Genomic DNA, 14,349 nt, shown 5'->3' with positions numbered 1-14,349 from the left:
CGGCTGCTGGTGGAATGTGGGTTACCACACAGAACTGCAAGACCGACGGGAAGTGATACTCAGCTGAGGGCCGGTGGAGCCCAGCTAACGCTGCTGTGCTCTGCCTGGCCAGAGGCTCCCACACCAAGGCTGCGGTGTTTGTTCCTTAGGAGAGATGAAAAGTTGAGTGACTTTCCCAAGACATGAAACCAAGATTACACTTAGCTCACGAGCTGCTCTGCCTGCTCTGCCCACGGAGCCGTTCTCTGTGCTGAGCTGGTTTTATGACGCCAGAAAACCCGCTCTGTGGCGCCATCACCAGCCTTCTTCCGTCTGGGATGAGAATCGGCCTCACACAACACAGTATGGAAACAGGCGGTGTTAAGAGCACTGGCTGCTCTTTCAAACAGACAGTTTTACATCTGTTACACCAGCTCCAGTGGGGGGGGGGGGAGGGATGGAATGCCCTCTTCTGGCCTCTGAGGACACACACACACACTTTTTAAAAGCAGAGAAGATGAACACAAAAGCTCAATAAACCCCAATGACTAACAGTGGCACCTACCTAGGTGAATTCCCAGAATTACCCTCTTCGATTTGTTCTAACCACACACAACCAGGCGCTCACCGAGCAGAACAGGCCACCAGCCCCCCCACCCCACCCCGCCACACACACATATATACACACTCATCCATTTGTTTAACAAACATCCATCCATTGCCTTCCAGGTTCGGGACCTCAAAGAACTCACACTAATGCACACATGTGCACAAGTCCATGTGCTCGTGCGCCTGCACCAATGCATAATTATTAGCACGCACGCACAGGCAGGCAACATGCATGTATGTGTACCTACAGCCACTGCAAGTACATGCCCGCCATCACACACACAAATATGTTCTTTGCTTTTTCTTCATGCGTATGTGTGCACCTCTACATATCTGCCATATGGGGGCAGAAGAGTGCCTCATATCCTGGAGCTGGAGTTAGAAAGGGCTGTGAGCCTCCCGATGTGGGTGCTGGGGACCAAGCTCAGGCCCTTTGCAAGAGCAGCACGCGCTCTTAACCGACCAGCCATCACTGGCCCCCACAGCTCTTAAAGATAAAAAGAATTAAGCCCTGCTGCCTCCAGCATCCAAGCTGTGTGGCCCCAAAGAGTTCACTTCACATCTCTGGGCCTTTGTCTCTTCATTTATCCCTTCATCACGTGGGCTGCTGTTGCCCACTTCCTGCCTCTGCATGAAGAGGACCAAGTGCTGTAAAACAGGCCTTTCCGAAAGCTAGGGCCACGTTCTTCACCCACCCCCCCAGAGTTATGCCCCTCGAAAGCCAGCAGGTTCTTCATGGAGAGGGGAGAGGTCCATCTTCAGGCTCTCAGGCCCTGGTTTCCGAACCTCAGCCTCAGTGGGGGCAGGGTGCTGGGAGCAGACAGCCACCACGGTAGAAGGAGCCTCTGCCAGGGCACTTTTTGATCTGCTCTAACTGCCACTATAGAAAATTAGATAGAATTCATTTCTGTGATGAAGGAATTAATGGTTATGGAGAGAATCGAGTTCAGGTGGAAGGCTTGAATCCAAGGAAGGGAATAAAGCCTTGAAATTCAAATGAAAAATTACGGTATAAGCATAAAGGAACCCTATTTTACACCTGTAAGACCAAATGTATAAATATGAACCAACGGCTCCCTCTGGGAGACGGGGATTGTGCTTCTAATTCACCTAGACAAATAAGCCATGCACCCCTTCCACCCACACATTCCAATGAAGGCCAGGCACCAGGCAGCCCCAAAGGCCTGTGCTGCCTACCTCCTTCTTCTGCTGCACATCTGCCAGTCAGGCCAAAGCCCTTCTGACATCTTTGGAAGCTGGAACCCAGACAAGGTCATCCAGCCCCAGGGTCCCTATAGCTCTAATTCCCTAGTCTTCAATTCCCCCACTTCCACCAGGCCTCTGGGGCATAAAATCTTATCATCATCATCATCATCATCATCATCATCATCATCAGGATGCTTCAACTTCATTCACTCACTCACTCACTCTTTTGAGTGCCCACTCCATGCCTGATATTGGGTATCAACATAAAGGAGAAACTGAGGTCAGGTGGGGGGGGTTGGAATCAAGGACGTCTAAGTTAAAATCCTTTCCTACCATCTTGGGTCAGAGCTTAGGCCTGCTTCCTCACTGTGGAATGCCCAGGCCAGAAGAGGCACACCCAAAGGTCTGGGACAACTCACGATCATTCTGCTTGGCTCTCGATTGAACATCCTTTGTTCCTTACTTCACATAGCTCAAGCTTAGAAGTACAGATGGGTCCAAGTGCCAGGGGAAGCAGAGAGCAGGAGCCAGCAAGCACTGAGTGCTGACTGTAGGCAGGGCATCAGGCTACATGGTCTCACTCAGCCAAACCACCAAACTGGGGGCGGGCAGGTTGTGTCTGGGCTTCACCATGCACAAGATGACCACGTACCTTCCTGGTGTTCCACCAAGGACCCTGGCCCCAGAGGACACAGGAAGGTTTGAAGGCTCAGAGAAAAATCACTGACTGCCCGAGACATGACTCCCCAGCTTTTCCTTGAACCCAAATAGCTTGCTTACATGAGAATCATTCCTTCGTCCAGTGAGAATGCGCTGAACATCTTCGAGGGCAGCTGGAAGACAGCAATCCATAGAGTAATGCCCTCCCTTTGGTGGAGCTCCCAGGAGCCTCCAAGACCTTTGCTCCAGCTGACAGGGGTGGAGAGACATCTCTCTCTCCAGTGAACCAATTTGGAAACAGGAGGAAACAGGAGCCCCAGAGGCCTCAGGTGCCCAATTTCATCAGCTTTCCCTTGGCAACGGGCCAATCCAAGGTAAAGAACAGGAAGTGTTTGATCTTTCTGTTCCCATTCTAGCCCTTCCTGATGCCCCCCCAAAAGCCTAGAAGGGCCTGAGGGAAAGTTTTCCTGGGCTTGAGGCCTTCCTGGCCTCCAGCCCCAAGCTGCAGGTTGACCTCCGAGTACAGGCCAGACTGCATTGTCCCCCACCCCCGCTTTGTTGAATGAAAATACTTTGCGGGTGCCGGAGAGCCATGGATGCTGGGCAGTGATAAGGTAATTGTCCAAGGGCAAAGTTCACAACCCATTAACGCCCAGACTTGGTGCATATTGAACTTGGAGGAGGCCCAAGCCAGCAGACCAGGTGCCATCTGACACTTGGTCTTTTGTTCCAGATGCTGGGAGCCCAGAGAAGGCACTTGTGCCCCAACCGTGGCTGTGGCCAGGGGCTCTTGTAAACATGAGCACACACATGCCCCCAGCCACACACAGTGAGCAGGCACAGACCCATACATGCAGTGACCCCCACTGCACTCAGGTGGATGGGGGCGCCCTGTCTCCCACTCCTGGCAACGCTCTTGCCCACTCCCAGAGTCAAAAGGAAAGAGAGAGAGAAGGCAGAAGAAAGACTGTTACAGATCCTAGCGACCATCCTGCCAAGGCAGCCTTGACTATGTCTCTAGATGCCAAGGGGAAAGCAGGGGGCAGGAGGGGTTCAACTGGGCAGGGAAGAGGGGGCCAGCCATCTTCAACATCAAAGGCAGCTGGGACCACCCTGGCACCTTCTGTGTCACTCCTCGAGCTTCGTCTGTGCTGCTCTTTATTTTTAGAGTTTTAGGAGGTGCATGCTCTGGGGACCACCCTGAGAAGAAGGCAGAAAATGAAGAAATAGGGAAGAAAGGGGAGGCAGGCGAAAGGGAGGAGAGAGAAGGAAATGAAAAAGAGGGGAAGTGAGGGAAAAGAAGAGAGGGGAGAGAAGATCTAAGAGCAGGAGAGGGAGAAGAGTGGAGAGGAAGAAAGGTGAGGAAGCTAGAAAGAAGCAGAGGGTGAGGGTGGAGAGAGAGGGCAATAAGAGGAAGGGGGGAGGAGAGAGAGATGGCTAAGAAGCCACCAGAGGAGCCTTCAGACCCTACCCTGAGGCACCTGGCTCTTCATCTGTACTTCTCCACCTTGAATGCAGCAATCTCAATGCGAACTGATTTTATTTTTCTGGAGGAAATTAAAATGTGAGCTACGAAAGCAAGTGGGCTTCCTTCTCCTTCCAGTTCCTTTCTGGGCTGGCACCCACGCTAAAGGGCACACCCCCTAAAAGAGACCACACAGCTGTACAGCTGTGTCTCCAGGGAGCCTTTCCAGCCTCTCTCCAGAGTCGCAGCTGGGAACCTCAGGAGTCTCCGGGTGCTTTGTTCCAGGCTACTCCATGCCTGTCCCCTCCCCACACCCACTTCAGGAAATGTCAAAGGCCCCATTTTTCAGGGTGTCTTTAGCACCCTCTAAAGAGGCACTGGGTAATCACGTCCCAAAACATTCACAAGTTGTAATAAATAGTATCTTCTCCCAGGAGCTGGGGAGCGGCAGAGGACACGGCCTGGGGGTGCAGGCCTGGGCTGGCTGAAGCCGCACATTTTCAATCTGTCCTATGCAGACCTGAGCAGCCAGGGCCCTTGTCCCCCAGTTGTTCCGAGCTCTTTGAACAGTCCAGAGTGGCCCCCTCCTCGTTTCCTCCTGCTTAATACAGTTTGGAGAGCTTCGGTAGAAGCTTGAAAGGAAGACTACGGTGTTGCTGCAGCCCCACGAAAGAGAGGGAGCTTGTACTCAGAGATTCCAGACTAGGCCGGGAGAAACAGACCTAGAGGACAACTATTCAAGAGCGACAATGCTGGAACTGAAGTGGTTGGGGGAGGGGAGAGGGAGGATACTCGAAGAGGGGATGAAGGAGGGAAGAGGAAGGAAAAGAAAGGAAGAAGGGGAGGAAAGAGGAAAGGGAAGAGGGTGTCGAAGAGGAGGGAAAAGGAGAATGGAGGAAGAAAAGGAAGATAAAGAAGAGAGGATGAAGGAAAGAGAAGGGAGGTGGGAAGAAGAAGAGTAAGAAAGGAAAAGAGGAAGAAAAAGGGAGAAGAAAAGGAGGAGGGAAGAGTAAGGAGCAGAGAAGAGCCTCTTCCCCAAGGTCCAGCCCCATCTAGCCCGAAGGATTCTGGTCTGAGTTCCAGCCCGCAGAGCAGTGGAGACCGGTCATACTTCTGGAAACCATGGAGATGAGGAGGTGGGAGGACCAGAGTGGGGTAGAGGAAACCTGCTGGGGAGGAGTCAGAAAGGCAAGGAGGAAGAGAGAGAGGGACCCTAGGCACAAAGCAGCCCAGAGGAGAGGGAAGACAGATGGTGGGGTGCAAAGGGAGGCTGGAACAGAAAAAGTGTGCAGAGAACTGAGTCGGGTGGAGGGAGGGCGGAGAGGGAGAGGGAGGGTGGAAGGCTAGAGAGAGAGCTGAGCAGGGCAAGAGCACACAGCCGGGGCAGGAGCCCTGGGAACCTCTGAGGCACTGGAAGCCTTGGGAGTTGATTAATGACTGGAGAGGGGGTACAATGGGGGCAAGGGGCTAGCCAGGGCAACCAACCAAGCAGGAGAGTTTCTCCCCCACCCCAGCTGCAGCCACCCATCCCCAGGTGAACCCCCCTTTCCCCTGCTGGATGTGAAATCGCCATTTCACCCCGCCACACTTCTTAATTGTTGCAAAAATCATTTGTGAAATTGGTCTCCAACAGGCGAGAACGGCCACGCTCATTCTGACAGACAACCCCGCTTCCTCCCCCCTGGTGCCTGCCCCGCCTGGGCTCAAGGGATCCCCAGCTGCAGGGAGACAGCGTGGCCAGTGCAGGGTAGTAAGCCCTGGCCTCCCTGGAGGGTAGAGAGCAGAAGATCACCTCAAGGGCGAGGTGGCACCCAAGCGCAGGGCTGAGGGTCCCAGGGGCACCTTCCCTGCACTAAGGTGACCAGCTGGTGGTCTGTCCCACTCCAAAGGGGCTCCAGTTACAGGGCTGGTACTGAGAGGTGAACCAATCAAGTATAGGTGCCACCTCTCCTCAGACTTCGTTTGCAGCTGTGCTAAGACATGAGTGGGGTCTACAACGTATCACCCCACTGAGAAGCCTGCACTCAGTTTACCTGCATTGACCCAAGACCGGCCTACATAGACCCTAACCTACGCTTAAAACCCAAAGATGCCAGTGGAAGCCACTCACACTCACCCACGAGTACACTGGGACTACGCCACGGTACAAAGGAGGGTATCTAAGAACCTGCCATGCCAGGGGGTGCATGGATGGACAGGCAGGTGGCAGGCTGAATGAGAATGCATTAAATGTGCGTGCTGTATTTTATATATATATATATATACCGATATACAATGTTTGTATATATATATATATATATATATATATATATATATATATATATATATGTATATACACACACCGATATACAATGTTTGTATAGAAATGAATATCCACATCAGGAGTTGAGGCAGGCTGGGCACTCTGGCAAATCACCCTCCCCCTTTCCTCCCTGGACAAACTACTGGCCAAAATCCCCGGCTCCCCACCTGGCTGGCGAGGGGGGCCTGTGGTTCAGGCCACAGAGTCTAAAACTACTTGGCTTCTATGCCCTCCCTGTTCAGTCCTGCAAGTACATATTTAACAAGCTTTTTTCCAAAAGGGCTCCCATCCCCCCCCCCGAAAGCCTCACCCACCACCCAACCCCAACCCACCCCCAGAAAAGTCTGAGGAGCCCCTCATGCTAGGAGGAAGAGTCAGTGGTAAACAGAGAGGGGCAAAGGTCACAGGTGAGGAGGACGGGAAGGGAGGAGGACACACTGGGGCACCCCTAGGCCAAGACCAGACTGACCCCCTCAGCCCCCAGGAGAGGGCAGGCAGGGGGTGAGCTCGAGGGCTGGGTTTATTTTATTGTATTTTACCTCCAGGGCTGGGCCAGGGAGGCCTCTTCCTGGGTTGGTGGGGGTGGACTGGGGGGGGGGGTGACACAAAAGGTCCGCAGCTGCGGCTGGCGTCCTATCCTGCTGGGAGGGCGTCTCACCCCTAAGAATCTCTGTCCTGAGGCTGAGACCATTGGTTTACCCTGGCTTCAGAGAGCAGAAAATTGTGGGACCAATTCCCCCACCCACCTACCCACACACACTCTCTGGACCATCTAACTGGGGGACCAGGGGAGGTGGTGAGTTGGTGGCAAGCTCAGCCCTGCTGTCCCCCACTCATCTCCCACACGTCTCCGGACACCTTGAGTCACCGGTGATGGCCTAGGAGCTGGGAAGAAAGGAAGGCTGTTTCCAAGGGTTCGGCAGAGCCAGGGGTGTCAGCAGCAGGCTGACCTACGCCCCGCTGCACTTCTCACTCCTGCTGCTGGAGGCCAGGGGCGACCTGAGCAGCAACCGCCCCCCCTCCCGTTTGTCTCAGTGAAGAAGTAAAAATCCTTCTGCGGCGGCACCCAGCCTGCTCCCGCAGGGAGGGAGCCGTTGTCAAGGAAAGTTCAGAGTTATTGATCTAAAGGGAGAAGAGGTGGGTGCGGTGGACTCGAGTCGGGAGGCCGGGGACAGCGGGAGAGGACAGTGGAGCGCCAGCCCGAGGCCGGCTGTCCACACAGCCGAGGCAGCTGAAAAGCCAGGGATCCGAGCGGGGAGCACGCAGCCGCCGGTTCGTCTCTGGACGGTCCTTGGAAGTTGCCCCCGCCCTTTCTCCCAGCACCCCAAGCCCACTCCACCCCGCGGACACCCCACACCCCGGGCCCCCTCTATTTTCACCAAGTTTCAAATTATCTCCCTCTCCCACCACCCCCTCGGAGAGAGAGAGAAAGAGAGAGAGAGAGAGAAGAAACGAGGTCGAGTCGGAGATTAGAAAGAAAGAACGAAAAAAATTCGTCGGCCACTTCTTTTCCTTACCGTCCCCTCTCCCTCCCGAGCTGAGCCCCCTTCCCTCCTCATGAATAAAAGAAAAGTCCGAACCTATCAGATCTCTCCCGCCGCCGCCTGCCCGTCCCCCGCGACCCCCCCTTCACTCCCGCGCCCCGCCGGTTGAGCACTTTTGCACAACTTACCCAGCTGATCGCTCGCGCCCCCTCGCTGTTCCTCTCCTCCACCCCAGCCCTGTCACCCCGGGTCGCCTCCCCTCCGGCGCGCGCGTCCCCCGATCCCGTCCTCCTCCTCCTCCTCCAGGGGGGACGTGGTGTGAGGGCCAGCCGAGAAGAGGCGTGGAGAGGAGGGATCCAGGGGAGGAGGAGGGAGGCCGAGGCCGAGCCGGAGAATAAATATATAAATAAAGACGCAAAGAAATTCTCCCCGCAGCCGCTCGGCTCGGGAACTCGGACCCGGGGCGCCCAGAGCCTGTGGCCCGCCCGGCGCAGCTCGGCCCGCGGCCGCCGCGGTCCCTCGGCTTAACTTCTGGCCGGGCCCGGCGGGCGGAGGCGGACTTGGGGTTGGCGTGTTTGTTTGTTTGAACTTCCCTGTCGCCACCTTCCACTCCCCCCTCCCCTCCGCACCCCCATCTCACCCCCCCCCGCCCAGCTTCTGGAAGGGGCGCGTCTGCAGCCGGGTGGGGGGGGGGAGTGTGCAGAAGGGAGGGGGAAGAGACTAGGGCGGGGAGGGGGGGAGAAAGAGGAGGAGGAGGAGAGGAGGAGAGGAGGATCGCAGCAGGGGTGAGAGGGAGAGAAGCCGAGGTCCCTGCAGCCGACTCCGGAGTCGTCCGCGGCGTGCGTGCGCAGGCATGGCGGCGCTGCCCGGCGCGGTGCCCAGGATGATGAGACCCGGCCCGGGCCAGAACTACCCGCGCACCGGCTTCCCCCTGGAAGGTAAGAGCGCGCCCGGGGGGGCCTTCGCGGGGCGCCCCGGGGAGGTCGGGGCGGGTCCTCCCGGGCTCCGCGCGCGCCCCGGGAACTTTCCCCGCCGAGCCGCGGGTCACCGGGGCCCGGGCTTTCCCCGCGAGCCGCGTCCGCCCCGGTCTGCGTCCCGGGGAACCCCACTGTCCCCCGCTCTCCCGGGCCACGGCGGAGCTCCCGGGGCTCTGCGCCGCGCCGCCGGCTCGCCTCCCTGGCTTTGACTCGATCGGTCCCCCGGTCCCCGCGATGGGGTCCCAACCCCTTTTATTTCGAAACGCAAACAAGCGAGGCTCTCGTCCCACTTCGCCAAACGGTCCGCCTCCTCCGGGGCAACTTACCACCTCGCTTGTTTGTTTGTTCGTTTGTTTGTTTGCTTGCTTTTCGGTCCGGAAACAAACTAATTGGAAACGATAAACACCTAGAACCGTATTTCCCCGCAAAACCAAAAAAGCCCCAGACACAACTTTTCGCTCCGATTTCTAAAGTCTGCAAACGTCCCGCGAGAGCAGCTCGACACCGAGAAAGGGTCCAGCGCCGTCCGTTCCAGGGGACTGTTTCGGCCCTGAAACGGTCGGGCAAATTCTTCGGCCGCTCGGGGGTGTGGAGGGGACAGCGGGTGGCGGCCGGGCCCGGAGAGGACACAGGGCCCCCTTGCGCCACCCCCGCCCCCACTTGTCTTTAAACCGACGGGAGGCTCTCCGCCAGCCGCGGAGGGGTCCTCTGGCTTCCTCGGGTCAGGCAGCCCCGGGACGTCCTGGGAGCGGTCACAACGGCGCGCCGATTTGATTTGATTTGATTTGATTTGATTTTTTTAGTCGCCCCTCTTGTCATTGTGTGGGCCCGGCTTGGGGCTGCGGGAGGGATGGGGAGAGCAGGCGAGAAGGGGCGGTGTGGCAGCCTGCGGATCTGGGGAGGGAGGCCCCCCTCGGGCGGCGAGAAGCCGCCGGGTGCCCGAATTAGACAGAGGCGAAGAGAGCGGGCTGCGTGATCAAGTGCGCGCGAGCGGCCACGCAGGCGGGAGACGCCGCAGCCGGGGATTTGCCGGAGTCCTCTCCCGGAACGAATGCAAGCAAAACAGGCGGCTGAGGACGCGCGAAGGATTAGGACAATATTTGCCCAACATGACGCAGAATACTGAGGAGAGCCGAGAGCCGGTCGCTAAAGAGCCTCTTGAATATAAAGTTGGGCGTTCGAGAGCTCTCCAGCGCTAATGGCGTACCCCGCCACGGAGACCGAGTGACTCTGGCTTGGCGACGCACGATTCCTGATTAAATCCGAGGGTGGCTTCGGATAGCTACTTTTACAAAGAAAAATTGGTGGTGGGGGGGTGTGGAGCGGGAGAGTGAGGAGGGGGGCGGCAGGAACAGCTCAGCAGCCCGAGCCTCCTCTAGCCTCCTCCTTTCCAATTATTCTGTGTGCTTCCTCCGCTTGGGCCGCTGTGAAATCGCTGTAATCTTCCAGATCTCTGCAGCCGCGAGTCCCCAAATTGGGGGGATCGAGGCCGGATTAGTGCACCGGGTTCCCCCACACACCACAACCTTCTGTGAGAAAACTGTGTAGACTTTGCATTAAGGACTGCCTAAGTTCTCCTCTCCCCCAGAACACGCCAGGTATGGCCATCTTCCTGGTACACACACACACACACACACACACACACACACACACACTGTGACCAGCTTCATTGCGGCAAGGACTGCCTGCCTCCCGCTTACTGCATTTCTGAGACCAAGTTGGAGCTCGTGGCCCCTGCTGAGCGTGCCCCCAGTTTGTCCCCAAACGAAATGAGAACTCTGAGGGTGTTTGGAAGCAAGGGGCATCCACTACGGGATGTATGTGCGGCACTACCGGCTTCATGTCACCAAACCTTAAGCTGTGTGGACTCAGTCCTGCAGCCCTGGCCGCTCTAACCGGAGCTGTGAACGCTGGGAGTCAAGTGGCCTCTTAACTAACCGGCCAAACAGTTGAGTCCCGGCAGCCAGGGGTGTAGGACCGACCTGGAGGGCTACCTCTCTCGAGCTGTCAGGCTCTTCCAGAGGCAACAGGCCTGTGACTTCAAGCCAGAGGGTCATTTGCAGCTGCTCCTAGGATCTCTATTCTCCACCAGGCTCCACTCTCTGTCTCGTCAGGGATTCACATCGCCCAGAGGTGTATCTTCACTTCCTGCAGTGTAGGGCGACTTTGGGGGGCAAACAACCAAAGGCTCTGAAGCCAGGACTCCTTTTTCCCTGTAGAAGCCTCCCAGGGCTTCAGGAAGACCTTGGAGAGTGGCTGTTGGGGGTCTGGGGTCAGAGGGTGCTGTTCTCCTCCTCTGACTCTCACTCACCGTCTTCCCTCCCTCCTCCAGTGTCCACCCCTCTTGGCCAAGGCCGGGTCAATCAGCTTGGTGGGGTCTTCATCAACGGGAGACCCCTGCCGAACCACATCCGCCACAAGATAGTGGAAATGGCCCACCACGGCATCCGGCCCTGCGTCATCTCCCGTCAGCTCCGTGTCTCCCACGGCTGTGTCTCCAAGATTCTGTGCCGGTACCAGGAGACTGGCTCCATCCGGCCCGGGGCTATCGGCGGCAGCAAACCCAGAGTGAGTGTCTTAGCCTCTGAGGCTGGCAGCAGACCTCCCCTAGTGTCAGGACCTCGGCTGTCACCTCTCTCCTGAGCCCGTGCCACCCAGCCGCCCTGCGTATCTGGAAGCTTCCCCTGGAAAAGACAGTCAGAGCTTGTTCTTAGCTCTCAGATAGTGTCCCATTATTCGAAAATTTGATGGGCTAGCTGAGCTCCAGACTGCCCAAGACTTTGAAGCTGATAATCCCTCACTGGAATGTCCCCACATCTGCCCCCTACCCCCGTGTTGCCCGAGGTGGTGAGGGAGGGGGGACAACAGGGTTAGGAATTATATTTTATTTTGTTATTTGTCCCTGCCCCCACCATGCCATCCTGGGAACCTTGAAAAGCTAAAAGCCCATTTTAGGATGAAGGGCATGGCCACCACGGGAACGGCCAGCCTGGCTGGCAGCTTTTGGGAGGTTGATACTAAAACTCTTTGCCTTCCCCCATCCCATCTCTCCATTCCTGCCCTCCCACCTCCACCTATGAAGCAGGTGGCGACGCCAGACGTGGAGAAAAAGATTGAGGAGTACAAGAGGGAGAACCCCGGGATGTTCAGCTGGGAAATCCGGGACCGGCTCCTCAAGGACGGCCACTGTGACCGCAGCACGGTGCCCTCAGGTGAGAAGGCAGCTGAGCCAAGGCTGGCCAGGAGTCTGTCTGCGGGTTCCGAGGGGTGGGCAGAAGGGTGGACAGAGGAAGGGGATAGGTCTGTGTGCAGGCACCTGGGAGGAAAAGTTCAGCCTAGAGGTGAATCAAAAGCAGGAGGGAAGAAAGGGAGGAAGAGAAAGATGGAAAAGGAGAAGTCTGAAGAAGGAAGGGAAATGGGAAGAAAGGAGAGAGGAAGAGAGGTAGGGATACACCGGAGGGGACTAGAAAGAAATTTAACCTTGAGGCTGGGGTTCCCTTGAGCTTTGGGGAAAGTGATCTGGAGAAAGAGAGACCTGCTGGGGGGTGTCCCTGGACTCCCCCACTCCTCCACCAGCACCCCTGTGAGGAGGCTCCGGTCCCAGATTGCGGGACACGGTCCTGTGCTGTGAGGACGGGAAAGTTACCGGACTTGCGTCTGGCTGGACAGACGCCTGTGTGCAGGCGTGCAAGGCCAGGGCACACCTGCATGGCTGTAGCGAGGGCCGGGGCTGTCTGGGTAGCACTAGGGCAGTGGGCTTGTTGTGAGTGGGGTGTAAGAAGGTGCGCCCTGAGAGGCACTGGGCGGTTGCCCCTGCAGGCTTACCTGGACGTTACCTACGTGCCCCAGGAGTGACCAAGGTCTCTTGGGCTGCGCTGGGGCAAATTCGAGCCTGACATGCTTGGGTGCGAGGGGTCTGCCTGGAGGGGTCTGCCTGGAGGGGTCTGCCTGACCTCTGCCCCGCCCTCGCTTCCCTGCCCCAACAATTTATACTCTCTCTTTTGCCTTTCATTTCTGAGGTTTAGTGAGTTCGATTAGCCGAGTGCTCAGAATCAAGTTCGGGAAGAAGGAGGACGATGAGGAAGGGGACAAGAAGGAGGACGACGGTGAGAAGAAAGCCAAACACAGCATCGACGGCATCCTGGGCGACAAAGGTAGGAACCAGCCGCGCTCGGCGACCGCGTCTCCCCGCGCTGGCTCGTGCGGACTGACCTCTGCCGCGGCCGAGGACGGTCGGGAAGAGCCGCGGGTCGCCCGGGCGGCCGGCGGCCTGGGTTTGGAAAGGCTTTAGGTGCGCGGCGGCGCATCCGTTCCCCCGCCCCAGCCTTGGGGGATGCCCCTGGCGGGTACCACCACCGGGGTAGGGCGGCTCAGCTGTTACCCCTGCGCATCCTCCGGAGCTGGCGTCTGGGCGTCGATCAATGATTTCTAGAAAACTTGGGCAAGCGTGCGGGTGGGGAAGGGGGAGAGGACAGGAGGAGGGTGAGGAAGGAGGAGCCCGCCCGGGGCTCCCTAAATGAATTTGTTAACTAGACCCGCACACGATTTCTAAACGGTCCCTTGAAACCCCGCCTGACAGCTGACTGGCCTCTGCAATCAATAAAAATTAGCGCGGGCTGCGCGGGCCGCCTCTCAGCCCCGCGTGGCTGGGGAGGAGTGAGGGCTCCCGGGTGCTCTCCTCTTGGCACGCGCTGCCGTGGCGGAGGCTGGAGGCCAAGTTCCCAGATGACAAGGGTCGGGGGATTCGGGGTCAGGCGCCCCACACCCTTGCCGGACCGCAGCCAGGCTTCCCTGCGCTCGCTCCGGCGCTCGGCGCTCGCTCGGCTTCCTCTCTGGAGCGGCTGAGGCCCGGGTTTCTTTCTCAAACGCCCGCGCCCCGGCTTTCCCGAAACGCGTTTCTGTTTCCGTCACCCCTCCCGCGGAAGTTTTCTTGTCTGTGTGAAAGTGGGGTTTAGTGGGGGGGGCGGGGGGAGGAAGACTTCAGAGTCACAAAGACTGACCCGGGACGGAAACACACATGCCAGGAAGGCAGGATGAAGCCGAAAGGCAAGTTAGGTGTCTCTGGAGAAAGTACCCCTGGCTGTCCAAGGATTCCTCTGGAGGTTTTTGCAGAGTCCCTGCCCAGCACCTCCGGGCCTGGGTCTCTCTCTCTGATTTCTTAGGAGCGCCTCCCAACCTTGAAGATGAACTTCAAAGACAAAAGCCCGCTTCCAAAGGCAACACCCAGAAACCCAGGCCCAACTCCAGCAGTCAGTGCAGTCGGGGAAGGACTGGGGAGGCAGCGGCAGCCGCTTGCCAGGGAAGAGGCTGTTGACACCGCCCGGGCCGGGAGGAGCTGCTGTTCCTCCAGGGACAAAAGCGTCGGGGAAGAAAGGCCTGGAGAGCAGCGCCTTCGTGCCCCGCTGTGCCAGGCTTGCCTGGGGGGCCTTGAGTGAGCTGCGGAGAGGCAGCCGCAACCCTGCCAAGTAGCCACCACCTTGGCCAGCCATTCTGCCCAGAGCCGTGGGACTCCTTCCTGGGACCCAGGGTTTATCTCAGTTTATCAGAAAGACAAATTAGACTCTTTATAAAACAACAACAACAAAAACAGTACTACTGCTGGGTCCTGAATTTGAATAATCCTTTTGAGGTTCACACTACACACCAGACAGCTCTAGGAGTTACCCC

The 14,349-nt window shown here is 57.5% G+C and overlaps 1 protein-coding gene across 2 annotated transcripts in view; it reads left to right on the top strand.

Moving 5' to 3' along the window:
• The first annotated feature begins 8,558 nt into the window (after positions 1 to 8,558).
• Positions 8,559 to 14,349, top strand: part of Pax7 (paired box 7) — a 95,350-nt gene continuing 89,559 nt past the window's right edge. Inside the window, exons 1-4 of one of the 2 annotated variants that reach the window (XM_055611507.1) lie at positions 8,559 to 8,643; positions 11,015 to 11,250; positions 11,765 to 11,894; positions 12,708 to 12,836. In XM_055611507.1, coding sequence (XP_055467482.1) covers positions 8,559 to 8,643; positions 11,015 to 11,250; positions 11,765 to 11,894; positions 12,708 to 12,836 — 580 coding nt within the window. Of the gene's footprint in view, positions 8,644 to 11,014; positions 11,251 to 11,764; positions 11,895 to 12,701; positions 12,837 to 14,349 lie in introns of both variants that reach the window. The other variant, XM_055611506.1, reaches the window with a different exon arrangement.

This window comes from Psammomys obesus, unplaced genomic scaffold (genome assembly GCF_907164565.1).
Source record: "Psammomys obesus unplaced genomic scaffold, mPsaObe1.curated_primary_1811, whole genome shotgun sequence".
In the NCBI taxonomy this organism is placed as follows: Eukaryota; Metazoa; Chordata; class Mammalia; order Rodentia; family Muridae; genus Psammomys; species Psammomys obesus.
Note: the sequence above shows the minus strand (reverse complement) of the source record. Positions and strands in the feature narration are given on the sequence as shown.